This window comes from Opisthocomus hoazin, chromosome 4 (genome assembly GCF_030867145.1).
Source record: "Opisthocomus hoazin isolate bOpiHoa1 chromosome 4, bOpiHoa1.hap1, whole genome shotgun sequence".
Taxonomy (NCBI): domain Eukaryota; kingdom Metazoa; phylum Chordata; class Aves; order Opisthocomiformes; family Opisthocomidae; genus Opisthocomus; species Opisthocomus hoazin.
In genome coordinates, this window is record NC_134417.1 from 83029154 (window position 1) to 83056349 (window position 27196).

The 27196-nt window shown below is 41.2% G+C and overlaps 1 protein-coding gene across 6 annotated transcripts in view; it reads left to right on the forward strand.

Annotated features, from left to right (window-relative positions):
- Positions 1-27196, forward strand: part of DIP2C (disco interacting protein 2 homolog C) — a 326462-nt gene that overhangs the window by 278268 nt on the left and 20998 nt on the right. For 4 of the 6 annotated variants that reach the window (XM_075419735.1, XM_075419734.1, XM_075419738.1 and 1 more), the window contains 4 exons: positions 6519-6687; positions 7633-7803; positions 15243-15272; positions 16971-17032. In XM_075419735.1, the coding sequence (XP_075275850.1) occupies positions 6519-6687; positions 7633-7803; positions 15243-15272; positions 16971-17032 (432 nt within the window). The remainder of the gene's footprint in view (positions 1-6518; positions 6688-7632; positions 7804-15242; positions 15273-16970; positions 17033-27196) is intronic. The other 2 variants (XM_075419736.1, XM_075419739.1) reach the window with 1 other exon arrangement.

The following is a 27196-nucleotide window of genomic DNA, read 5'->3' on the forward strand; positions in this document are numbered from 1 at the left end:
AGGTGTTTGAGAGTTAAAAAGCAACTCTTAATTTTAGGAGCCCAGCAGGAAGAGAAGGCAACCTCCTTTGCTGGGTGTTGTTAAAATGATGAGTACGTTTTAATGCCGTTATTAACTAGACCAAAGGAGGCATTCGCTAAGGAATGAAAGAAAAACTAACCTTTTATCCCCGTTGTAGGTACTTAGGCGTTGTGCTGGCCTGCTCCACTGCGGTGCCCCAGAATGCCCCATTCTGTGAGGTCAAAGCTACTTAGGAAAGCTGCTGGAGCATGGAGCCAGCCCTTTGGTAAGTTTGGAATATATTGCATAGTTTTGCAAAGTTTTTATTTTTTTTAAATTTATTATTTTATGGCCTAAAGGGTATAAAATAATAAAGAAAAGAAACCTTGCAAAGCAGAGCAATACATTTTTTAAAAAATGGGATCTACCACCTTCCCTCTAAACTGGCTGCATGCTCCAGCAGGGTTTCCTTGGAACCTTTGTCACTGAACCGCACGTCCTGGGTGTGGTGGCAGTCATCACCCCCATGTGAGTTCACAAACCCCAGACTTCCTAATTTGAACAGGTTCTTACAAATGCATCAATAAAAGAATATATTTTTTTGCAATTGTCTCTTTAGTAATCTCATTTATCAATTCTTACAGGGTCATCCTAGCATTCTGACTTGCATTGCATTGCATTTTAAAATGTAGTACATTCTTTTAAAGAAAAAAAATTAAAATTGTCCTCCAACGTAAAAAAATCCCATTGTTCAAAAATGCTTCCTGAAATTAAGATGTCCCTATCTTAATGCTACTCACTGTGTAGCAGAATAGAGCGTTCTACAGTTCGTTAGTGAGGATTTACTTAATTGGTAGTTGCTGAGTAATGCAATAGAAGAAGAATTTTCCCTCCATTTTGGCCCAGCTAGGCCAACGCGTATTGCAGTTCTACTTTTACTACTAGAAGATAAAATTGTCCTTGCTGAAATTAAAACAAAGTACGTTAATAGTTATATATATATTTTTTATATATTCTCAGAAACTGAAATTGTAATAGTGCAAGTCAGTAAGACTCAGACTGGACCAGAGGAACTGAATTTTCTGGTCCACAGTGGCCACATAATAAATAGCGTGAATGCTATAAAATGGTCCTGGGAAGGCTTTCCAGGTAACGTGCAGTGAAGTGGCTCTCTCCTGTCCCACTCCTGCTGTCTCCCTTCTGTAGCCACAGGCTGACAGCCCCACTGGTGCTGCTGGGTAGCTTCTGCAGCAAGAGACTGCGGGGTCTCTTGTTTAGCAAACAGGTGGAACTGTGCAAGAGGTAAGCAAGGTCTTGCAACATTAGCATGAAAATTACATTGTAGAAAACTTCAGTGTGCTGGGACTCATTAATTATTATTAGGTTTTTTTTAGGCGAACTTGATCTGGTAGGCATAAGCATTTCATCCAATTTCCAGCCCATTTATAGCAAAATAAAGGCAAGTGCGTGAAGAAGCCTAAATGCCACGTCAGAAGAGGATAATTCTGACATGGAAAGTGAAGGATATGAACATGGCCATTTTTTAAAACTTACTCACTTGCTTTAAGTATTTAGATAAAGGGGCGTTGTGTTGAAATGGCCCTGAGCACCCCGGGTTCCGCTGAGTCACTGTATGATTCCCACCCCTGGTCCTGCTGGGGGACGTGCTTCTGCTCAGAGGCAGTCAGAAACACGCTTCCCAGTGAGAAGTTACGCGTCAGTGCAGAAGTGCCCAGCAGCGACCTGGAGCCGTGTTAGAAAGCTTCCCTCGTGAGGTTCAGAGGTTGCTGAAACGTGTCTCTGAAAGGGGGAGGTCAAAGCCTTTTGCAGACGTGCCAGCAGCAAGACATTGGAGTTAACCGCTGGCCCTCGCTCTGGGCGGTCAGCTCTGTCCCAACAGGTGATGCAGGCACTGCAGGAACAAAATACCGGCATTTCAGTGTTAACCAAAGGCGTACAGGTCTCTGACTGGGGTACCGACACCAGAGCGTGAGTTAAAGCAGAGTGCTGGGTTATGGCACCGCTCTCACCAGCTCCCAGTACTCTGATACGGAAGTTGTAACGGCTGGACCTATTCTCAGCACCAGAAGCCTATCAGGATTTATGGGTGAGATCTTTTCCTTTCTGGGAAAACCTGCGTGCCCTACACAATGATCCCTTTTGCTGTACATTATTTAAACGTCTTTGCAAGGTATCTCTGTCTCTCCAGTACTGATTGCTTATCAGCTCGCAATGTGCAGTCATGCTGTTAGTGCACTGTAGGCCACATGGGCAACTTTGGGCTCTGCAGTTGACATCCTTTACTTGTTCTCCAAAAGCCGCTTTTTTGTGCCCACAGTGGGTCTTCAGGAGAGCTGAAGATTTAATTTTGGCTCGAATCCTGTGAAGCCTAGGTCAGACGTATGCCCAGGCGCTCCTCTGTGGCCTGTACCATCCTTCCTGCAAGCTCTGGTCCAGATCAATGTGAAGGCTTTTGCTCAGTCCCGTTCAGGCTCCCTCAGCACGCAGACTTTTCACAGACCTTGAATTACAGGCATGGCAACTCAAATATTTTGGGCTTTACCAAACGCCTAATTCCCATACCTGTCCCTCATCACCAAATGCCACATATCATCTGTAGAAATGCAGAAACTAAATGCATATGCTTACAAGACTCAGCTGTACTTACCTGCCTTTTGCAGTTAAGTGGGAAAGCAGCTTGTATCATCTGAGAAAGACACCAGAAGCAAGGGCAGCGATGGGTCAGTAGCCTGCCAGAATGCAATTGCAAATTCTAACTGCCATTTGTCAGCATTTATTGCCCTGCTGAAATTTCTGGAACTAGAATAAAACCTCAGATTTTACTGTTAATCTGCCTCAGCACAACATGGGGTGAATCTTTGATTCAGTGGAATAGTTAATTGCCAGGATGTCCTCCCAGGCATCTCCATATGCTGCCAGAACAGCCTGCCAGGCAGTGAGACCGGTGTTGTGATCAGATGGTGCCGTCATACCAAAATACATCCTGGTGCATTTAACTGGAGTATTCCTGTCCTTGGGCAGCCCCTGCTTCGTGCAGGCAGACAAGGCTCTTCACTGATTGCCAAAATCAAAGGCTTTGTCCGCCACGGGAATCCTTTTTTCTTCCCCAGGTTGCTTTGGAGTCCCCCAAAGGGAGACAGCGTTTCTAACAGGTGATCTCCCACCTCAGCTACCTCTGCATTTCACTCTGTGTCTGCACCCGAAAAGTCATTGCGGAGAGATGACGCAGGGATGCTCTGTAGTCATTCTGGTTTTTTGTCTTCTTTTTTGCCTTCTCCTTTTGCATTTTCTGGAAATGATGGAGACTGATAAACAGATGTCCAGGTCTGTCAGATAGTCTCTGCAGTTCTGCTCTGTGTCTACTCCTGTTATAAGGTTTGTATCAGGAGGTAGAGTTACTTTTGTAACAACAGATTTCTACAGCAGTGGACGAAACAATCTTGCTTCAGTACCTTCCCAGTATTTATATAACTAAGTTCTTGCACCTACTCCAATGTATCATATATTGTCACAATTTCAGAACAGTAATTTTAGCTTCTATAATTTATGTTTAAACCCCCAACTTTTCCTAATATCCCATCCGATCCCCCTGATGCCACAGTGTTCACCACAGTTTTGTTGCTTCTAGTATGAGAATAGCAAAGCTGACAGCTTAACCGTCTCTTGACAACTATTGTGTTTCAAGGTGAGATGGAACTGTCTAGTTGTTCAGTGTCTCAGTTTCAGGATTAACTACCATACCTAGATGTACCTACCAAACATCTCTACCATACCTAGGATTGCACGGAGGCAGCATGGGCAGAACTTTCTACAGGTTTGGGACTGTATCTAGCTTTATCCAGCATCTCCAAAGCAGCCTTCCACAACTGCAGTCTGTTCAGGTGTGTGGTCATCTGCTTGGTTGTTGCCATCCTTACTAAGCAAACACTGTCTAACATCTCACAGTGATTTGAAAGCACCAGAGCTGTAGAAAGGTTTCAGCCATCTATACAAAGGAGTATCTTTTTTTTCTCAGCTTCTCTCCACCAAAACATTGGTGACATACAGCTGCTCAGGGGTTAATGTGGAAGTATAAAGTCTGCAAATTTGCAAGGATATGTAGCTACCAGGAATGCTTTGTTGCTTGGAGTGACTTGCAAAACCTGCATAATGTTTCTGAGGTAGATTCAGGGAGGTGAGCCAAGCTATGACTGACATTGTGGTGGCCAGGTGCTGCATGAACCACTTCAGATGTGGAACTGGCACATTCACCCCAGAAGTATGTCTTTGTAGTTCTTCTCCGAGCTCCACCAGCTGCTCTAGCAAATCAGATGGTATGCATGGGTTATTAAACCAGAGTTCGGTAGACAAAGCCTGTGTTGGTCATCAGGTTTCCAAGCGTGATACCGTATTTCTGTAGGTTTGTGTACTGTAGACAAGAGCAGCACAGCCTGAGCTTCTGCAGCACAGAAAATTTCCTTCCAGCTAGATATTTCCTGCTGTGCTCTGCAGTTATAATTCCAAACTCCTCAGTATTTCTGAGGAATTAGAAAACTCAGGAAAGGTACTAGCAACATCTTCATTTATTTCTGTCTGATCAGAGTGATTCTTTCAGGTGAAGTCTGATCATAAGAGTGTTTTTTCCCTCAGTCTGGAGAAGAAGGGGGTTGTTTTGCATCCAAATCCTCATGCTTTGCTACATGGCTGTTGGTGGGAGGTTAAGAGCAAATACGAGTATCTTTCTTACTTGTCCAGCATAAGCTGATCAAGGGCGGGAGACAGTTCACCCCCACTCATTAGTGTTGCTGAGGGGGAAAAGATTTGTCTTTGTCTTAAAAGAATTGGCTGAGAAAGAAAGAGTGAAGTAATATTTATAGTAAAAACTGTTACTACTCCCTAGCTGGGTTTGATCTGTCACTTGAGCTGAGAGCATACTCCTTTCAGGCTTGGGTAACGCTGCCAGCATCTCTTTTCACATGTTTATGAAGCACATGCTCAAGGCTCAGTCATACTTTATTCTGTTTCCATAAAAGCAACATGAAAGCATAATGCTTCAGTTAACTGTCCGGCGCTATAGTCATTATGTCAACCATATCCGAGAACACATCGCTTCGTGGCAAGTCGCTGGTCATGAATCATCAAGAGTGGTGTAAATGTGGACAAGCAGTCAAAGATAAAATTTTTACTGTATGATAAATGAAATTATTTGAACTGTACTTCATACATACTCTATGACATCCTCTGGCTCATACTCCAGCAGAGACCTAAACTATTTAGATTATTAACTGCCATTGTGGCTGGACTTGTACACCTTTCATGCGTTTGTCATACTAAGTAAAGACATCCAGGTCACACAAACCTTGTTCTAAATTGCACAGCTCTTGAAAACTCTCTCATCTGGGTTTGGGGGGGGTCGGGGCATTCACTCACCAAGGAGGGAAGCCATGTGAGCCACCCATCTTCAAGAACTGTAAAGGTGTGTCTTCCAGTGTCAGAAGTTACAGAGATGCTCAGATTCCTGAAAATAGAGTTCCATTTCATGTCTTACCTCAAGCACTTGGATTTGAAAACATCAGATTTACTTTACCAAACTGGAATTTCAAGTTTTCAAGTCACAAATGAATTTCTCTCATGTGCATCATAAATCATAGGGGCTTTATGGTCCTTTCTCAGAACTTCTGTGATTTGAGGGTTTTTATGCTATGACCATTCCGATTTGAAATACCTACAAATCACAAATTATGATGTGAGGAGACTGTAAAATTAATGGTAAATCTGCCTGTCTGAGATGAGTGAACAACACAGGACCCACGGGAAATAAAGACATCAAATTGGGAATATTTTTTTCCCTTGGGGAGAATCTTGAGTACCAGAGAAATTAGCTCTGACATAATTGTTTCCTTCAGGGACCCTGATAAGTGTCTGTTCTCAATACTTATCCTCACTGGGTATCCAATAAAGAAGAGGTGTAGTATATTTAGGTTTAAAAAGTTTGTAAAACTTTCACAGAAGAAATTTAAAGCCACAAGGATTGTTAAATTTGGGTCAGATTTACTCCTTTGAAAATGATTGCAAACCTCTTGCTTGCCTCAGCAGGAGAGAGGTTATTTCCATATTAAGCAATCAAGTGCTCTTTTAATCAAGGTATCTTAAAATGGTAATTACTCAATTATTTGTCAGCGACATATAATTTTTGTTGATATTATAACACTGTTTATTAGTGCCATTAATAACTGAACTATTTCACTCTCGTTGGTACAGTTCTAACAGCAAAGTCCACAGGCATTTTGAGTAAATTGGTATTTTAGGAGCGTGTTCTGCCTGCATTCCTCGTAGATTCTGAAGGTATAGCAAAAAATGGAGTCAAACTTCATGTTAAACTACTGGACCTGTAGTTCATCATTATCATGGTTCATCATCTGCGCTGTGATAAACTTTATATTCTAGTACTCCATAGCTTGTAAACACCTGTGGACACAGGCATTTAGCGTACGTTAACGATTCTTGTGTCTTTACAGCGTTTATTCAGGACACCAGTCTATTTTGATTCCTCCCTCAGAACTGGAGACCAATCCCGCTCTGTGGCTTCTTGCTGTGAGTCAGTACAAAGTGAGAGACACTTTTTGTTCCTATTCGGTCATGGAGCTTTGTACTAAGGGACTCGGTTCGCAAACAGAGTCGCTGAAGGTGAGTAACTCTGTCGTCCGGCACAACCTGCCATCTGCACGGTGGTGTTTGGGAGCCTTCCCTGCCACGAACGGCTGTGCTAAATGTCTGCAGCGAGGAGAAAATCATCAGAAGGCACGGGCAGCTTCCACAGAAACCATGTTATTCCTTGCCAAAGGCTATATATGAATATCAGTCATCCTCCTTCAGATCACAAGGCTTTTAAACATCAAGGAAAGGCTTTTATTTGCTTTCTGATCTGTGTTGCAGCCTGTGTTGATTGGCAAGTGTTGGAAAACAGAGGTGTAAATGTCCAAGAGGCCTAAGGAGCATTATGTTGTATATTATGTTTTATGAATTCCCTGATTATATGAAGTGCTAGTTTGTTTTTGACCCCTGTAGTTAAATAATCACATACTTACAAGTACTGTATTGTTTTAACTATATTATCCGGAGGGGGTGGGGGGGAATCTTTTTTGTTTTTTCCCCCAGAATTAAAAGCCAGGTAGCCAGTTTCATTTCTGAAATCATCTAGAATTTCCAGTATGCTACTGAAATAAATTAGGTCCTGCGATACTGTTATTTATGACGTTTCCAGCCCTTACCATCCTTGCTTAATAATTTCCTAATCAGTTTTTCCAAGGCTACACACTGCTTCCTGTTTGCTATTATTTACTGGCTTTCTGAATTAATAATGGGAAATGGCATTCCCTCCCTTCAGAATTAGCATACCCTTCTCTTCCTACATGCTAACGCTGAGATGACAAGCAAGTATGTCTGCTCTTCTACAGCTACTAAACTGTCATCTGGCCATCTGGCCTCCAGGAAAGATGGAAATTATACTGGCACCTTAGCCTCTATTCCACTGTTCCTCATAATACCTGCCTAACACGCTTGAGTACTGCTGACTGTTTGTCATTAAATCTGCCTATTTGTGAACTTTGTTACATTTTCACTTCTTTTTAGGCAAGGGGACTGGACCTTTCACGTGTACGGACATGTGTAGTAGTGGCTGAAGAACGACCTCGGATAGCTCTTACTCAGTCGTTTTCAAAATTATTTAAAGACCTTGGTCTCCATCCACGGGCTGTCAGCACATCGCTTGGCTGTAGAGTTAACCTGGCAATATGTTTGCAGGTAAGACTTTTCACTCCCTAGGCTCAAAGTTGTTTTAAGAAAATGGTTTCAATAAGAAGCATTCATTGTATTTGCTTTGGCTACTTGGTTGTAGACATATTAAGAAAATGCGTGTGGTACTTAATGTTCTTGCTTAGACAGGCAGTAAATTTCTGTTACTTTGTCAACTATTCATCCCTCTCATGTTGCAATCATAGCATTTGTTCTGCTCATGAATACAGTAATTCAGAAGAGTGCATGGTAGTGACAGAATGCATACTCTGTACTCCAAAAATAGTGTTCGGTCATGTAGTGTAAAATCCAGTTTCCAAGTGCTTACTTTAGTACGTTACAAAATGGATTCCTTCTGTTTATAAAATAATTCCAACCCTTAGTTAACTAGATAGATATTTTCTGCACACAGTTTATTGCTTACAATGGAAAATTATTTTGCTGCTTCGCTTTCATTTCTGTTTTGATCCACTAATCAGAAGAAAGTACCCAGGGATAATACAGGATTTAACTTGCATTCTCCAGGAATCTTATTGAGTCATGATGTGAAGGACAGATGGAGCGCTGTAGCTATCTGATCTGAATTTCTGAATAGCCTCTAGGTTTTCACCCAGTGATAACTACACCAAGGAAATAGCTTCAGGCTGATCTACAGTAGATTATTTATCTTTCAGGACTTCGAGTGATGAAACTTAACTTGCCTTTTTCTAAGGTGTTCAATTTTTAATGAATTTTGCCTTATTTCTAGTTCAAATTTATCTGGCATTACATTCAGCCATTTTTTATTTTATTACATTTTTCTAATCTAGAATAAGAATCTCATTTCTGTCATGACTCTAAGACGCATCTTAGTCTTTGATAAATAGATAAAGGATCTTAAGACAGGCTTTTCTGATCTGTGTCTCATTTTTATGACTCCTGATCTCTTTCTGTCCTTCCAAATCTGGTATCAGAACTTCACATATTATTCCTATAATAATGCCACAGGTGTCCTACTCAAATGTAATATGATTTCTGACTTAATAATCTTTTTTAAATAATACAAGAATCATCTTCTTCATTGGCAGCTGCATTGGCTGGGAAGTTCTATATCCGTTTGGTCACCTACCATGTCTCTAACCTCTTCAAAGTCACTGTCTCCCGGGTAGAACTTGCCTGTATTCTATATGGTGCATCCCACTTTTCAAGTCTGGCAGTTACCCCGAATTTACATTAAAGGATTTCTCATGCATGCGACATGCATAATTGCTTAGCTGTGGAAGCTAGAACAGATCTTCTCAGTGACGCTGCAAATAAGGCATTTGCTATTCTTTTCCTGATTGTAAATGTAAAGATTTTTTATTTTATCCACAAAATGTGACAAATACAGGTTAAGGATTCAGCACAGACAAGTATGTCTTTGTGTTATGCCTGCCTTAGCCTCTTGCCCTGTTCAGCATCACTAAAGAATCCTGGCTTTCATCAGACCTTAGCTAAAAGTGACCTTGTAGTTCATCAGGTGACGAGAATATGAATATAGGAGGTATGCCACATCTCCGGTACTGCTTGCTTTCCCTTTGACTGCCAGCAGAGTGTCCCTTCAGCAGCACTTGAATCCTTCAAAAGAGTTTTATTCTAATAAAACTGAATAAATACTCTTGAGACAAAAATATATCTTGTAGGTTAGAAACATGTATGAATTCAAGCAGCATCCTACCCCTTATTTCTGTCATGGATTTCATACAGAAAGTCCTGACTGAGGTTTTGAAATCTCTTCTACTGAATGTTTCTTTGCAAGGATACAGGCCTCTTCATTTCTTTTTCCATATCTAGAGTCCTGGGTGATGACAAGGCAGAGAGGACAACTCAGAAAACATCTAAGAAATCTTTAGGCACTGCCACCCCAGACAGCACAATTTGGACAGTACCAGTTTAGGCCAGTTAGCAGGTGCAGGTTTGATGTGCTTTCCCAGTTATCAGCCCAGCCAAGCTTAAACAGTTGGCTGGGAGGGGCACAGCAGGCAGCAAGGACATTGCTTTCCCGCGAGTAGAAAGGGAAAACAGAGGAGAAAGAGGTGAGCTGGTCACTTGGTAACAACAGTTTTCTAATTTGGTCCTGTATCTTTAGCCATTTTGAAGTGCCCATGGGATGTCTTTTACAGGGGAGGGAAGGAGGGAAGTGATGCTGTACCTTCATGGCTGACTGCTCTGACTTTCCCGACAGATCAGGATGGGGCCCGTCAGCTTCTCCATGCTGCTGTGGTGGAGCTACTTCTGAAAAATAGCTGAACTTCTCTGGCCTCTGGTCCATGGAGGGACCAGAAGTGAAGGGTGCTGTAGATAACAAGGACAAATTAGCTGCAGAAGTTTGCTTGTTGCCAATGAAAATGTCCATTCCAGGCTCACAGTGATCTCTGAGCTGTTCGTGGTGGCTGCTTCGCTTACAAGAAAAGTCATTTGTTCAGGACAAATAATAAAACCAGGGAATGACACTAGGCAGCAGTAAGCCAGGTTCAGTGCACAAGTCTGACTTGCCTTGTTGGAAGTACTATGGTACTGGGTCTGCCTGGGATGGAGTTAACTTTTTTCATGGCAGCCCGTATGGAGCTGTGTTTTGGATTTATGACTGAAACAGTGTTGATAGCACACCAGTGGTTTGGCTGATGCTGAACAGTGCTGCACAGCATCAAGGCTTTCCCTATTTCTCACTCTGCCCACCGCACCACCATCCCACTGCCACCGGCAAGTAGGCTGGGGGAGAGCAAGAGGCTGGAAGGGTTCACAGCCAGGAAAGCTGTCCCAAGCTGACCTGGGATATCCCATACCGTATAATGTCATGCACAGCATTAAAAAAGCAGTGGTTGATGTTCCAGCGTAGCCATTGCTCAGTGACTGGCTGGGCATCGTTCTGCTTGTGCGAGGTGGTGAGTGATTGCTGTTGCATCGCTTGGGGTTTTTTCTCTTCTTTCACTCCTGAAACTGTCTTTGTCTTGACCTATGGGTTTTCTTGCTTTTGCTCTTCCGATGCTCTCCCCTGTCCCGCTGAGAAGGGAGTGGGCGAGTGGCTGGGTGGGTGCTTAGCTGCTGTCTGGGTCAATCCACTGCAAACGTGCAGGAAAGCTGAATACACTCAGAGGAACGGGAAGTCCTGATCAGCATGGAGTTAGGCTGTATTTTTACTTGACTGTGTATATCTGCCTTTCGATTGTGTTAACTCCTTAGCTGAAGGTTGTTTCTTAAATGGTTCTTTACAGCAATTCTTAAAAGAGTTATGGAATCAAACTGTAAAGGTGGATAACTCTCTGGAGGAATATTAGTAATGATACTGACTGTGAATTTAAGAACAGCACAGAATGAGAGCCTAGAGTGAGGTGGTAACAGCCTGGGTGATCATATAGCTTATAGCTTGGTGTCAGTCTTCTGCTAAGATGTTGCATCTCAGTCCACAGGAAAAACTAAAAGCCATACACTGTCCAAACAGTGGTGTGGCTGGAATGAAGAAAAGCCTTTTCAGAGCAGACTGTATTTAGTAATGTTACCCTTCCAAGCGGAATGGCTTTTGAAGCATTTAAGTCAAGGGTACTTTGGCAAGTTTTAAAGGGGCTTGAAAAATTACTGAAGGTGTTACATTCAAGCATCACTGCAAAACATGTAGTTTTGATAGAGAATATAAAGATACAGGACTGCATCCTTTGAAGCATCTGGTAGTAGACACTGCCAAAGACTTGATACTGAATTAGAGTGAATGCTCTTTCCAAATTGTCTGGCAGTTTACGGCTAGTGCTACTCCAGAATAGCTTGTGGGCTATTATGTTTTCTGGGCTGAGGAACAGAATGAATTTTAATCTTTGGTCAACAATGTTCCTGAAATTAGCATTGTCTCCAATATGTTCCAGAAATGGGTCATGATTTCTGGATTATTCATGCTACATAAAAATACTTGTAAAGATGTTTGAGTCAATAGCATACGCCTTTGCTTTTTTTCTTCCAAGTTGTATCATCCATGAGAACAGCGTGTGGTTCCTGGAACACTGTCTTCCACAGGACAACTGTGATCCAGCCTATTCTACGGTCTTTCTGAAATATGTATCTTTCAATCAGCTTTCTAAACATATCTCAATATTCAGCTATTGCCCCTTACAAGCAAGAAGCCTTTCTTCTCTATGGGCTGCCTCTAACATAACTTGGAGGTGATCTTTGATACCATCTTCACTACATCACCAACTTTTTGACAAATTTAAGACTCAGGTGTTTAAAGGGGAAGTTATCCTGATTTTTCCAAAAAGCTTTTACTGTTGTTCCCCCTCCAAAAAAAAGGGGGGGGGGGGGGGGGGTGTATGTACATGTATGTGTGTGTGTATAAAAACTTGGTATCAGAATTTGACCTTTTATTAAAGATTACTTTAACAAGAAAATCACTGTGATAATCCCTTTGGTACAAAAGAGCCTCAGTCTACAAAATGAATCATAATTTCAGGATTAGGATCACCGACAAACTAAGGCATTGTCATTTGTATTTGTTTCCTTTCGTATGTAGAGCAAATTTACTATGTTTCTTTTGATGCAGTCATTTTGGACTAGATTTTTAGAGGTATGCTTTTGAAAGTCTTTTTTAGCCATCTTTAGCCATCTTTAGGCACTTAAATACCATTACTATATGACCTTTTATGGCTGTATAGTCACAGAAAATGGTCCAGGGATTTCTGAGATTAAAAGATTGCATCCAGCGTATTTTAATTCTCATTAACTAGCATCTTATCATTCTAAAGAGAGAGAGAAAAATAGATGTGAAAAATAGTCTGTTTCTTACAATGGCACAGATGGTTCTCTAGGATTTTAGGTAATTTCCATTTAAACACTTGAAAGAAGTATTTTCATTTTATTCAACCTGCCTATTCAATTTCAATTGAGGAAAAACTTCTGGAAGTTGTTCGTTTTCCTTAGTTAACCTTGAAAATGTACTAACAAATCTGCCCAGGCTAGGGCAGGAGAGCAGGATTCGTCTTGCTTCTTTCGTGTCACCTCTAAGTGGGACAGCAAAGTGAAGTGAGTTATCCAATATCCATCTGTAGTCAGTAGAACCAAAGAAAGAGAGCTTCATGTATCATCTTCATCTACTATCATTCAGCCTGTCTCAGGTGCCCATCTTGGGATGGGATTCATCACCATCAGGAATTCCTTCCTACCCTATACGGCACACTTTCTTCTTTGATGGCTGAAGTTATATGAAATGAATCTTTCCTTCACTGTCTAGCAAAGAGAACTTTGTTAGTAAATGTAGAGCTTAAAGCTAATGTTTCTTTTTACTTAGTGATAGATCACATTTTTTGAGGATCTTTCTTATTAAAAGTAATATGAGATAGCTCTGCAAAGAGTGCAGCAGGAGACCACGCACATCCTCAGAGGTTCAATTCACACTTAGCAATGTGGTACAGCTCTGGGTGAATTCCCTCAGATTCTGTTTTCCCACCTTTACTGTGAGTCATGCCATGAAGTTCTGTTCACAGCTCCAGCTGCTGTGCTTGCGTACGTGAGATTATTAAGCCCACATCAAAATTTTCATTTCCGAGCACCACTGGAGCAGAAGTAGACTCAGAGTAAGCTTTGAGGCCACATCCTTAGATTGCAAAACAAAACAAAACCTGAAACAACAGTTACTTTTAAATTCTTAGAACTGCTGATTGCCTAATTCCTGTTTTTTAACCGTGGGGAAGGAAGCAGGGGAGAGCACATAGCTGGGCCCTTGACTTCAGTGGAAATTAGGTACAGGCTGAGTGCTGGCATGTGGTCGTCCCTACTGCTGGCTTGTTAGGGTGGTCCTCCATGCAGTTTTGACCTGCAATGTCTTCCCAGAGAATAAAAGCCTGGCATGTTGCAGAGGTTTGCTCAGACCAGGGATGGTTCACTGGTGGCAGCCTATGCATGGGCAGGAGATTTATTTAGTACAAGGGATGTGACTTACAATGTACTTGTTTTCAAACAGAAAGTGATATTTGGCCCATTTTATTTCCTTGAACACTACCTAGCATGTGCTCAGTAATTGTCAGAAACCGCAGAAGTTACGCTGTTTTTTTCCTGTTACCAACATTACAGATGCTCTCTGTCTCTGCCTCGCAATATAAATTTGCACAGACAAACTGAGTCAGTCATTCTGGTCTTGGCTAGGACTCTCCTTCTTTTGAAACACTTTCAGAGTATCTCAGCTGCAGCTGGCCGCAGAAGGACGATGCTGAGACTTCAGCTGCTGTTTCTCAAGCCCTTCCTTAGTTAAAAGCAGTATGAGGCTCTGGTACTCTCAAAGTCCTCTCTGGACTTGCAGTATAGTCAGAGGCAATGAATTACAGAACTGATAGATTTCATCAATTCTCCTACATTCTTGCAGTTGCACTGCAACATCCAACATAGATTATTAGTAATATTTCTATTTTGGCGCAGCAATCTAATGAGCAGATCTATCCTATATTTTAAATACTTCATCTTCCCCCACATCCAAATTAAGCCTGTTTTAAGATGCTGCTGTGGCGGCTTCCTGTAATCGTTAACTGTGCTGGAGTTCAGGAGTTTGATGAGAGGGATGTGGGAGGCCAGGGCTCTCGGAGCTGTTTGTTTTCACAAGTTGTAGGGCAAGTCCTGCTGCAGCCGTCCGGCGTTCGATGCTCCACCTGACAGGAGCAGCTTAGGACGAGTCACCGCTGTGTTGTGTCTCTTCGCTGCATTATCGATCGTGGTGGAGAACTGAGGGGCTTTTATTGGCTTTTAATTTTACTGTGCTTAATACATATTACACTGCTTATCATAGCAGATAGACTAAGAATGAAGAGTTATTGAACTATGAAGTTACTCCATTTAGTTATGGTCTTCTAGTAATTAGGTTGTGCATGAAGCCTTGATTTTATTTTACTTTAGGAGCAGGTTGCTCTGTATGAGACAAGGTGTATCTTGCTCCATTGTATACTAATATTTTTTTTCCAAAACTAGAGCTTACTTTTGATTTCCAGAGGACATGTCATACAAGCTTTTTTTTAGTTCTGAAATGGCAGACCTGGAACCCCTGCCTCAATGGATGTGCATTAAAATAGCAGGGCTATAATGTTTACTGACTTCTTCACCAAAAACAAAAAAAAAAAGTCAGTATGCTAGACATGTTTTCCACTAACAACATTGTCTGTAGTGTCCTAAAACCATTTAAGTCTGTTTGTCCAAGGTTAGCAGTCTACAGCTGTCTCTTCTGTTGCTCTACTAAAATGTTGACACCTCATTTTTTACTTTTTTTAACCTTTAATGGTATAATGGTTAATTTGTAAGATTCCTGTATTTGACATTGTTTTTCTTTTTATTTTACTCCCTGCTTTTTGCATTCTCTTCTTTTATTTTCTCCCACCCTTCATTCCCATTTTTTTATTATTATTTTTGTCTTGTGTTACCTTCTTTCCTTCTCTCCCTCATCCCTGCTATTCCTGCTGCTATAGCCTCACAGGCTGGGGAAGCTGGCCGAGCAGGTAGGGGATTTTCATGTTCCCTCAATACCCACCTATCAGCTTCCAACAGTGGGACAGACTAGAAATTGAGTCTGGAGATTTGGAGATTTTCAGATCCTTCTATGAAATTATAAACAAGTCCGGTATAGCTTTATCTGGATGCAGGTTTCATCAAATATTAGCTCTCTGTTGTAACTATTTCGTTCACACTGAAAATAACAAATACCTTAGTGATAGTCTGTGATTTTTGAACTTGACTGTTTCCATTATTTTATAAACCAATTCAGGTTTAGTTTTATTTTTAAAGATAACCAGTTTTTCCTTGGTTTTGTTTTCTTTTTTAACATTGCATATATTTCAAAGAAGTTCTCCACTCAGCACTAGTCTGTTACACTGCTGAGTTTACTAGTAGACTGAAAATTGTGTCGTTCATAGCTAGAGAGGATATTGTATCTTGTATTGTGTGTAACAAGCTAAAGAGGCTAACATGCATGTGCAGCTCTATTACTCTTTTTCTCCTCTGGTGGTGGGTCACTATCAGTTTCTGTACAGTAAGTATCAACTGGTAGTAGTAACGCTTTCCCCCTTTAGATACAAAAGTTATCTATTTGTGGAACTTCATTGCAATTTTTAGTGCTCAACAAATTGTGGAACTACCAGCCAGCAATGCAGAAATGCAAAATCTAGCCCAAGACATTCCTAATGTGAAGAATTATACTCTATAATATATCCTAAAAAGGACAGAAATCACTGGGAGTTGGCGTTGCCTGCTGTTTGAAGTAGTAAACCTCTAAATAACTGGTAAAGGAGTTCCTGCACCTGTAGATTACCAGGGTTAAGTGAATTTGTCTGCTGAAAAGAAAATTTCCAAAGTTCCAGTGTTCCAAAATGAAGTTGTGCTTTTCTGCTAGCTTTCTGCTTACCAGTGACGTGTGGTGTGCAGCAGAGAAAGGAGCCCTAGGCTAGAGCATGGAGGATTCACATGATGTTCAGTGGTGATGAGTTTGAAGTTTCAGATAAGGGAAGATCATAGCAGGTTACAAAACTGCAGCAAAGCTGTGGGTGGAAGGGCTTAAAAAACTGTATCGTCTCTGCATAAAAGGAAACTAAAAATTAGTCTACTGCTTTTCAAGTAACTGAATATTGTGGCATAAAGCAAGGATTTAAATTATGTAGTGGAAGACTGAAAAGGAACAGAATAATTGCTTACAGACCTTCAGTCCACATTGGTTCATGTCATGCGTGCTACCTTTACTATCTTTAGCTTCAAGTATGTTCTCTGTTGCATGTATGGAAGACTCTCAGTAAACCATGCTTCACGTTCCTGACCATGTGCTTCTGCCATTAAACTGTGTCTCCTCAGCAATTTCTGCATTCCTTTCTATGGCAAAATGTGTTTAACATTTTTTGTATGTATCCACGTGCTGATTACTTGGCCTCTGTAGTGAATAAAACCTATGTTGACATGTGTCTGGTTAAGTGGTACGGCCGCTTGACGTTTTTCCGAACCCCAAGGTAACAGGTACCTGACGGTAGGTATGTTTTCCAGTGCTCTTTCTGATTCTGTAAAGCTGAGCTTTGTTTGATGAATAGCTTAAATATAACTTGCCATTTGATTAGCATAATTAACAGTGAAATGAACATTTGGTCATTTGGGGGGTAAAAGTCTTTTCTCCTCCCAGCCTTCAGGTTCTGATTAGCTGATGTTGTTGTTTACAGGGAACATCTGGACCAGATCCCACCACAGTGTATGTTGATATGAGGGCACTGAGGCATGACAGGTCGGAACCACCTTTTTCTTTTTCTCTAACACACACAATTAACAGAGTTTCTAGCAAGAAAGCTATTTCAGCACACCTTGCGGTCCCTGGAAACCTTTGTAATCCTCAGAATTTGTGCTAACTCCTACCAGCGAGCGGACATAGACAATTCTATTAATTGGCTAATTGATTTTGCCATTGGTAAAACTGAAGCATCTGACGTCACCACTGCAACAACTAACAAGATTCCCTGCTTTTATTGCCTTCAGGGTTTCATGACACTTGTATTCAGGCGGTGCAGCCTAGCCGGTCCCTAAGAAATGGAGCCCCGTTGGGCCTTGTAGCTTCACAGAGGTGTTTCTCCTGGGTTGGTGGCTGTTACGCAGTCGGGAGACCATAAGGGGATTTTGCTGCAATTCTTAATGCTGCAAGGCTACGAGGGAATGGATATTTGGCTTCAGCCACTGTGAGCAACCACATTCTGTAACTGTGGGTATTTTCTAGTTCCATCTTTAATGTTAGATACATACACAAGAAGCGAGAATTAAAATTTACCACTAGTGGTATTAAGGAGATGTCTGAAATCTTATGGTTGGAGGGAAACTTGTGATTTTAGGTGTAATTTTAGAAAATACCCATGCACATGTATTTCAGTTTTCCAGCACTCTGGTCAAAAGGCTAGCAGGTAGTCTCTTTACAAAATTCTAACGAAACAAAAAGTTTTCTATTAGCTCTGGAAAAGGTGAACATTTAATTGACAGTGTTCACCAGTCCTGGTTCCTTTAAAAAATCATTATTCAAATTAGGCTTTTTTTTTCCTTTTTGTTTTTTTTGCTTTCATCCTTCTTAAAAGGTTAACAGAGAATTTGCTCCCCTTAGGTGAGTACCAACTTTGGCTATATCAAAGTGACCGACTCAGCTTGTAGGGTACAGAACTCAGGGCACTGCAGGGTCAAATTATCCTCTGGATAGTTAAGTCAGATGCACATATAGATGTTTTCTTGTAGTACATGGAGTTTGGCAGGTGTAAGAAAGCAACTGCAAGAGAACTTGACTCTCTCACCATGTCTTCATTCCTTTTGCACACAGTGTTACCAACAATAATGCTTACATTTGATCCATCCTTTGGGATGCTTCTGTCTGCATAACCCAGCCATAGAAAACTTAGTCTTCCTGGCCCAGCAACTGTAACGCTGTGTAGACACAGCCCATGCTAATACTCTACCCAGCGAAAAAAAAACCTGTTTTGTAAAAAGGTGCTAGTGTTAGGTGAGCATTGCACTTTTGAAAGAATCATAGAACACCAGGTTGGAAGGGACCTCACGGATCATCTGGTTCAACCTTTCTTGGCAAAAGAACAGTCTAGACAAAATGGCCTGGCACTGTGTCCAGCTGAATCTTGAAAGTGTCCAGTGTTGGGGAATCCACCACTTCCCTAGGGAGATTATTCCAAGGGCTGCTGGTTTCCATTGTGAAAAATTTTCCTCTTGTTTCCAGTTGGAATCTCTCCAGGGGTGACTTGTACCCATTACCCCTTGTCATTTCCATGTGACTCCTTGTAAAAAGGCAGTCTCCATCTTCTTTGTAGCCACCCTTTAAATACTGGAACGTGGTGATAAGGTCTCCCTCAGCCTTCTTTTCTCAAGGATGAATAAACCCAGTTCTCTCAGCCTTTCCTTATGTGGCAGGTTTCCCAGTCCTTTTGATCATATTTGTGGCCCTTCTCTGGACCCTCTTCGGCCTGTCCATGTCTTCTTTGCATAGTGGGGGCCAAAACTGAACACAGTATTCCAGGTGTGGCCTGACAAGCGCTGAGTAGAGAGGCATAATGACTTTTTTATCTCTGCTGGTGATGCCCTTGTTGATGCAACCCAGCATCCAGTTGGCTTTCTTTGCCACAGCAGCCCACTGTTTACTCATATTGAGCCTGTTGTCCACAGGACCCCCAGGTCTCTTTCCACAGAGCTGCTCCGCAGCCCGGTAGATCCCAGTCTGTGCTGCACTCCTGGATTATGTTTTGCCGGGTGCAAGACCTTACACTTGTCCTTGTTGGATGTCACAAGGTTCTTGTTAGCCCACTCTTCCAGCCTATCCAGGTCTTCCTGCAGGGTGACTCTCCCCTCTGAAGTATTCACTTCCCCATTCAGTTTGGTGCTGTCAGCAAACTTCATCAGGGTACACTTGATCCCATCATCCAGATCACTTAGGAAGATATTAAACAGCACTGCACCCAATATCGATCCCTGGGGGACCCCGCTTGTGACAGGTTGCCAGTTCGAAGAGGACCTGTTCGCCACCACCCTCTGGGTGCATCCACCGCATGGACCACTTGTCTAGAGCATAACGCATCAGTTGCTCTAGGAGGAGGCTGTGGGAAACCATATTGAAAGCCTTGGAGAAATCCAGGTAGGCAATGTCCACTGTTCGCCCCACATCAGCCAGGGAGGTTACTTTGTCGCCGAAGGCAATCAGGTTTGTCAAGCACAATTTGCCCTTGGTGAATCCATGCTGGCTTTTCCCAAGCACGTGCTTCATTTGACTTGTGATAGCCCCCGGGATGATTCGTTCCATAACTTTCGCGGGGACTGAAGTTAAGACTGAAGTGTGACTGAAAGGAGATTTACTTGAGAAGCTGAATGATCAATGTTGTAAAAAAGAAATTAGAAGTGGAGCATTTCTTTACCTAAGAGCACAGCAAACACTGTGGCCGGGACAGATCTCATCCAGCCTAACGTGGTCTCCTAGGCTCCTTCTGCGGTCACGCACACCACCAGTGTATTGCAGCAATCTCAGACAGGCACCAGCATGGGGTGAATGGACCTTTAAGGTACCTTTCTTTCTGTGTTGATGAGGAAGGAAGCTGACATGACTAACTTTGGAAATCAAACGTTCATTTTTTAACAGACACAGTAAGATGAGACTTATTTACCCATAGTGTTTGCTCTAATCTCAGAGCTCTGAAATGGGTGAAATAAAGAAAGTTGAACACAAAGTAGGTAGATACATGTAAGCATCATTCAAGTTCAGGAGAAAGATCTAATGAATCTTTAAAAATAGAGTTATAGCTATAGACGGGAAAGAAAATAGCAAATGTAGATTAATTCCTTATTTGGAATTATTTTTTCTGAGAGGAGAAAGAAATTTATAGAGTATTCATTGGAAGGGAAGTATATAGAAACAAATATATATAGAAAGAGAACATAACATTCACAGTTAGTTAATAAAAATTATAAACAATAAAAATAAATTTGTATATATTTATATAAAGGAAATAAGATTTACTGTTCATAAAAGCTGCATAAACCATGGGTATAGTATTCCCCTGCCTTAGCATGTCATTGAGAAGTATGCATTGTTATTGAGATCAGACTTTGCAGTGTATTAATTTATATATAGTGACTAGTCCTACAGAACATGAAAGAAGATTGTCAGAGCTGGCTTCTCAAATCGTGGTAATGTAGGTTTTAATATGATGGATTAAAGATCTGTCTCATTTACTCAGTCCTGTGGAATTTAGAATTAGATTCATGGGTCATAAGTTAAGGGAGAAAACAACTTTATTTGACATAGTCTCTTCACACTCACTGTTTCTAACCATTTTAGTGGAACTGAATGTCGCTATTGCTTAACAGTAACTGCAAGATTGCTGTACGTAGCTGTGAGACTGTATCGGAGCAACCCATCAAGTCTTTGCAGGTCACCCAGTCCCCCAACAGTATGAAAAATCTACACTGTAGACTTAATGTGAAAAAATTTTTTTTGTATTTTATATTTTAGAAGATATTTTCCAGAATTTGAAAAAAACAAACACCTTTTTTTTTCTTGTCATGATAACACTTCCTAGTTGCTGCAAAAAGTAGCTGTAGTTCATCACGTGGAGATTATTCAAATCTTATTCACATCTATAAAAATTAATAATCAGATTAAATACAACTATTTCAAGCTCGCCCAGTAATTATATGTTTGCATACTTCACAGCTTATGAAAATGTCGATGTTTGATAGGAGCTTACATCAAAATACCTAGCCTATGTACCATTTGGATGGAGATCTAGGGGTGATCGGTCAAGCAAACTAGACATTTCCTCCCAGCTCTCACTGGATTTGGATGGCTTGCTTCTTAGGTCAGGTTGGAGGTTCTCAAAGACCTTTTTGTGTGTGCCTCTGTGTGGTTTGTTTACCACTAGTGCACTGGTTTAGCTGCTGGCACTCTGCCACTCTGGCCATAGCTGCCAGCTGAGGGAAATGGCTGGGACCGGGCTCACCTGGAGGTTCAGGAAACTTGTGCCAAGGAGTGCAACCACTATTTATTACTAAATATATTAATATTCTTCTCCTGCTGTCTAAACTGCTGGTTTTCAGATCACTCCATCATCTTTTTAGACCGGTCATGTCCTCCTCAGAAAGTCTTTCAGGTGGTTAAGCATAAGATGCCTAATTACACTAAAAGCTGAGAAGTGCTTGGAAGATAAAAATGAGGGAGAGAGACCCTTTGCTCGTCATACCAAAACATCATATATGTGAAGGATGTTGACTTTTATAACGTTTACATGCTTTTGTAGCAGTAAAGGTGTAAATTAAAAGCGCAAGCATCCCTTTTGTCCGGGATGTTCTAAAACAATATGTACATGTGTTTATGAAATTTAAAATGTCGAACAAAAAATACACCTCTGATATTAGCATAAAAATTTCACAGCCTCCTCATCCTTAACAGCAGGTTAGTCCTTGGTAAAAAATTATTTATTGGCAAAACAAGCCACTTCATCAAACTGAGAATAGACCTCGTGTATTCAAAACTAAACCTTCCTTTCTCATAGACAAGGCAAAAATGTTTTTTAAGGGTTCTTCAGGAGGTCAGGTTGGATTTTCAAATGTTTCAATGTATTTGCGAATATCCTAAAACATATTTTTTTTAGAATCATTCAAAACTGTTTTCAAAATGTGACTGGTTTAACCTGCTAGTTTAAATTTTGAAATTACTTTAAATTTGAAACTAAGCTGGTATGAATAAAAAATAAAATATCACAAAAAATGTTGAAATATTTTGACTGCTTTGAATATTTGTGCAAAATTTCAACATACGAATATTTTTTTTACGTTTCTATATATTTCGTATTTAAAATGTTGTATAGAGGATTTCTTCAGGAGTTTTAGTCAGTGAGCTGAAGGATCCATCTGGTGATGGCTGAAGGAGATCATTGATCTCCTCTAGTTGAAACTTCCTGCAGATCCTGCAAAGATAAACATCCCCTTGCATCCTCATATTCTCTCCTATAGCAAAGCCTTATCCATAAAGAAAAAAAGATTATGAAAATCGCTGTCCCTAAGTGGGGCAAGGAAAGGTCTGCTTCAGTATTGGAGTTTCTTTTAAAAGGACAAAAAAGTAGAAGGAAGCAAATTCAGTGCAATCTGTGTCTACCTCCAAAAGCAGGTAAAAATGTCACCAGTCTTCTTGTTCAGTGGCAGGTACTGACAACTTGTCAGCTCTGATGGAGTGGAGGCTTAGAATTCTAGGAGGAGAGAGCTACTAGTCAAGTCACATAGGTATTGATGAAGATTTTTATATCATCGTGCATTTGTAATAGACAGTTTCCCCTTATTTTGACTACAAATTGTATTTAAGCTGATTATTGAACTACATCCACATTTTGTACCAAACTGGGCAAGAATGAAGACTTTCAACTAGTGTTAGTAAACACTGTTCTCAATTTTATTTGATATCATCTCTAGTTTCATATACGCAGACATCCTTACCCCTCATATCCTTCTGATCCTGTCTTTAAATTCCAGTATTTCCTTTGGTGAAATAATAAGTGTGTTACATGATCGTTTAAATTATTCCATTTCATCTTGCGAAGTCTGTATTTTTTTCAGTAGGGTTAGAAAAATGGAAGAATTTAATTTATTAAACCCTTTTGTGGTTTATCAGATTTCCTTCTGAGCTACATGTAATGGTGAGCTGCTTCGATAGTGTCTTGGTCACAGACATGGTGAGGCAGCTGGCACCAAAGAGGGAGCCAAATCCAAATGTAGGATATTGCCAAACAGACGAGAAGCACCAAGACATATTTGGGTTCAAGTTATTAATTTTTAGTCTGGCTGTCATTCAATGTGTGGCCTGTGGTAGCCATAGTCTCTCATTGAAATACTCCCACTCCATCATTAGAACAATTATTTTAATCTGATTACTCTATTTATTAGGCAAGCAGTTTGTGGAGCTGTACAAGTAAGTATCTTTTCTTACATGGTCACTGACACCTTCTTGGAGTGATGCAAGTTAGCGTACCTCTTAAAAAAAAGCGACCCTTGTATATACTTAGTTCACTAGCAGATTTGATTTCTTGGGAAGTCATTTGTATGTTGTGTTAAATCTTATTTTTCATTTTGGACTTCGGGGTGTTCAGAGAGCTCTGAACTTCCATCAGAATTGCTCAAACATTATCTCATTGACAAAGGTGATTTTGAAGGATGGAAATTCTGAATCTCATTGCCCAAGAAAAGAAGGGAACACTTGAAGTGTTTCAAAGATATGTGAAAACAGTTACTTAGGATTTATTTTTATAGATTGTTTATACGTTGAGCCCAGTCTCAAAAGCAGGCTCTGTCAGAATGAATCAGTTAAGGCTTTGGCTCCATTTTAATGTATTCCAGCATTTCAGACTTCATGCAGGAAAAGGAAAATAGCCTTTTATTCAGGTTGTCAGTTGTTTATCCTTCTCCGTATTTTAATGCAACTTTCATGTTGTGTATACATTGTTTCGGGTAATACCAAGCAACAAAGCCATGGGAGCTTTTTTTTCTAATTCTCAAACACTTCTACTCCATCTACCTTGAAAAATACTCTTATTATAGGGTTACCAGACAAAGAGCTACTTAGCTAAATTATTATCTAAACTATAGCCGCAGCAGTGCTCCGTAGCACAGTCGTGGCGTGGAGGATAGCTGTTTTATGGTCACGTTGTAGGGAAAAGTGGCTGGGGGGGAAATATGTCAGCAGGAGACATGCTAATGGCAAGTGACAGTAAAATGGTTACCTTTTGTGAAACTTTAATTGATTAATCATACTTGAAAGCCATTTGCCAATGGTAGCAAGAAAGAAACTTTGAAGAGCACTCCCTGATGTGCTGGGGAGAAGTGCTTTCTCCAGCTCTTCTAACAGGTTACAGCATACAGAGCCCAGTCACAGCTTACAGAAAATCCCCATCCTCAGCTATTCACTCTGTGTGGGGTCCAAAGCGGTAATTAAAATATGTTATTGCCCCCTTGGACACACAGCCACCTTTTCCTTTGCAGTGAGATTCAGTAGGTAAAGCATGCAGAATATTTTGAGGCTTGAGGTGCTACATGCCTGGTGAAGGCTTCAAAATGCAGACGTCACAAATCATTGGCCTCAAAAAGCCACCAGTGCTGCATGCGTAACACGCTCTTTTACAGAAGGGATTGTGTCAAGTACTGCCTCCAGCAGCGCCATTCCGGGCATCCCAAGCTTCAAGGATCTCTTCATATGGGTGGCTCTAATTCCAAGTGTCACACATTACCCGTGGTTTTTGTTCTTTAGATTGTCTCTTGCTTTAGAATCACGGAATCATAGAATGGTTTGGGGTGGAAGGGACCTTTAGCCCATCTAGCCCAACCCCCCTGCAGTGAGCAGGGACATCTTCAACTGGACCAGGTTGCTCAGAGCCCCATCCAACCTGGCCTTGAATGTGTCCAGGCATCTACAACCTCTCTGGGCAACCTGTGCCAGTGTTTCACCACCCTTCTCATAAAAAATTTCTTCCTTATATCCAGTCTAAATCTACCCTCCCTTACGTTTCAAGCCATTACCCCTTGTCCTATCACAACAGGCCCCACTAAGAAGTTTGTCTCCATCTTTCCTATAGGCCCCTGCAGGTACTGGAAGGCTGCTCTAAGGTCTCCCCACAGCCTTCTCTTCTCCAGGCGGAACAGCCCCAGGTCTCTCAGCCTTTCCTCATAGGAGAGGTGCTCCAGCCCTTGGGTCATTTTTGTGGCCTCCTCTGGCCCCACTCCAACAGGTCCACATCTTTCCTGTGCTGGGGACTCCAGAGCTGGACACAGGACTCCCAGTGGGTTCTCACCAGAGCAGAGGGGCAGAATCCCCTCCCTTGCCCTGCTGCCCACGCTGCTGGGGATGCAGCCCAGGGTATGGTTGGACACTTCAGCTGTTTGGGCTTTTTGCTATTATCACACAAACAGGTTTTTCATGGAAAAATGAAAAGCCTTTCATCCCTGTGAAGTCAGTAGAAGAGGCAACTCAGCTGAGAGGAGGAGGTGTTTAGGTCTTTACAATAAAACCCAAGTCCCTCTAAGTTTTAAGTATGAGAAGTTACGATGCAGTTTGCCTTTAAGGAGTCTTTGTAGAAATGCATGGCTTTGGGGCATTTTGCCCATTAGCTTGCAGAATCTCATTAGTGAGTTTAAGCTGTCTGTCATGGTACTGGCAAAGCTCTCCTCGTTTTTCGTGGTTTTTGCTCAGGAGAAGATGTAGCCTTTGCCTTTTAGTGGTATTGTGTTTAGGTTCTGCCATGCAAACACTGCTGTCTCAAAAATCCCCTTGGCACTTTTTCTGATGTGTGGGAAAAAAGTCTTCCAGAAAGAAAAATTGATTGAGGATGATAAGCATCATATCAACACTTCCAGTTCTGACATAGAGGAGCAGTTCTGGTCTGTCTAACGTGAAGGCAAGGTTCTCTCTAGCTGTTCCTGCCTGCATCGAGGGACAGACTGAGAGACTTGTTCAGCCTCTGTGTGCTGGATAGTCAGTGATTAGGAATAAAGCTGATGACATTGGGAAACTGAAGAGGAGCAAACTGTTCAGAGCATCATCTAAGGGACTGGATCGTTTATGTATGGGGATCTGGAGCTATAACCAAGTTTGTAAATGTAACTGTTAGAAAAGCTTTGAAAGATGCTTCATGTTTCCAGGCAGAAAGCAACTTCTGTTCCAGAGCAGGAGAAAGGGACAAACATCCCATAACTTTCAGATGGGAAATCACCGCATCTTGTCCCAGTCAGTCTGAGCTGTGAGAGTAAACTGGGAGGATGGGAACGCTACAATGCAATCTCTGTGCTTTCTAAGGAAAGTTTAGTAGCTCTTGAAGTATTTCCTCCCTTGAAACAAGTCTGTTTCTTCTTTGATGAAGTAATCTTCCAAGGATCAGAATATTATGGTTTTAGTGGAACAGGACAATAAGAGTTGGCTCTAGATGTGTTTTTTTTAAAGAGGATGTGGTTTATCATACTTTAACTACAAATCAAGAAGTTTCAGTTACATTTCCCTGGAGGGCTTAGGGGAAAGCGGATACTGTCGTGTGTACCAAGTAAGGCAAAGGGAAAACAAAAAGCCATAGCTTTTCAGGAAAGTAGGTGTCATGCAGTTGTACATTTGTGCAATTGTTTGCAAATGCCATTTGCATGTGATTCTTCAAACATGAGTAAAAGAACTAGATAGTTCCATTTTAGCTTGTTTTTTACAAACCGTTTTGAATTTCCCAATAATATTCCAGCTTATTAAAATACACAAACATTTTTATTCCTGAAGAATGTCTGATGCTGTTAAAAAAAAAGGAAGTATTTCCCATTTCAGAGCTTCTGTGGTGTTACAGGTCCTTCTCTTTCAATCGTGCTCCTTACAGAAGCTGGGAATTGATAAAACAAGCTGGCTGCTCATATTTCTGAAAAAGATTTATGAACAACTCTTCCTTTTTTCCACTTACAAGCCATACTACTTTATCTCTCCCAGAATTTGCCTTGAGTCTAACCATACAGTTACAGGAAAGTCTTTAAATGGAATTTTCATTCTTCCATTTTCTTTACAGATAAAATGTACTATGTATTTGATTTTTACAGAGAGTGTGTTCTGAGGCATAATTTGCTTGGTTTCCCTCATTTTCGTGTATACTACTAATGGAGCACTTAAGAGTGATTCTTTAAAAATGCCGAGAGTGATAAACAGAGGGTACATTTCCTGTTTCAGTAGTGGAGGAGAACGTGCTGCTTTCCCACACCGCCACCTTAGAGTGCATTTTGCAATAGAGACACCTGCTTTGGAAGGAACAATATTTAACGAATACACGTAAAATTTGGAGCGAGCCTTTGTAGGTGCTGCGGGCCTAGCCACAGACTGCATGTGCTGTGGGAGATGGAAATTCCCAAGTGCTTTCCA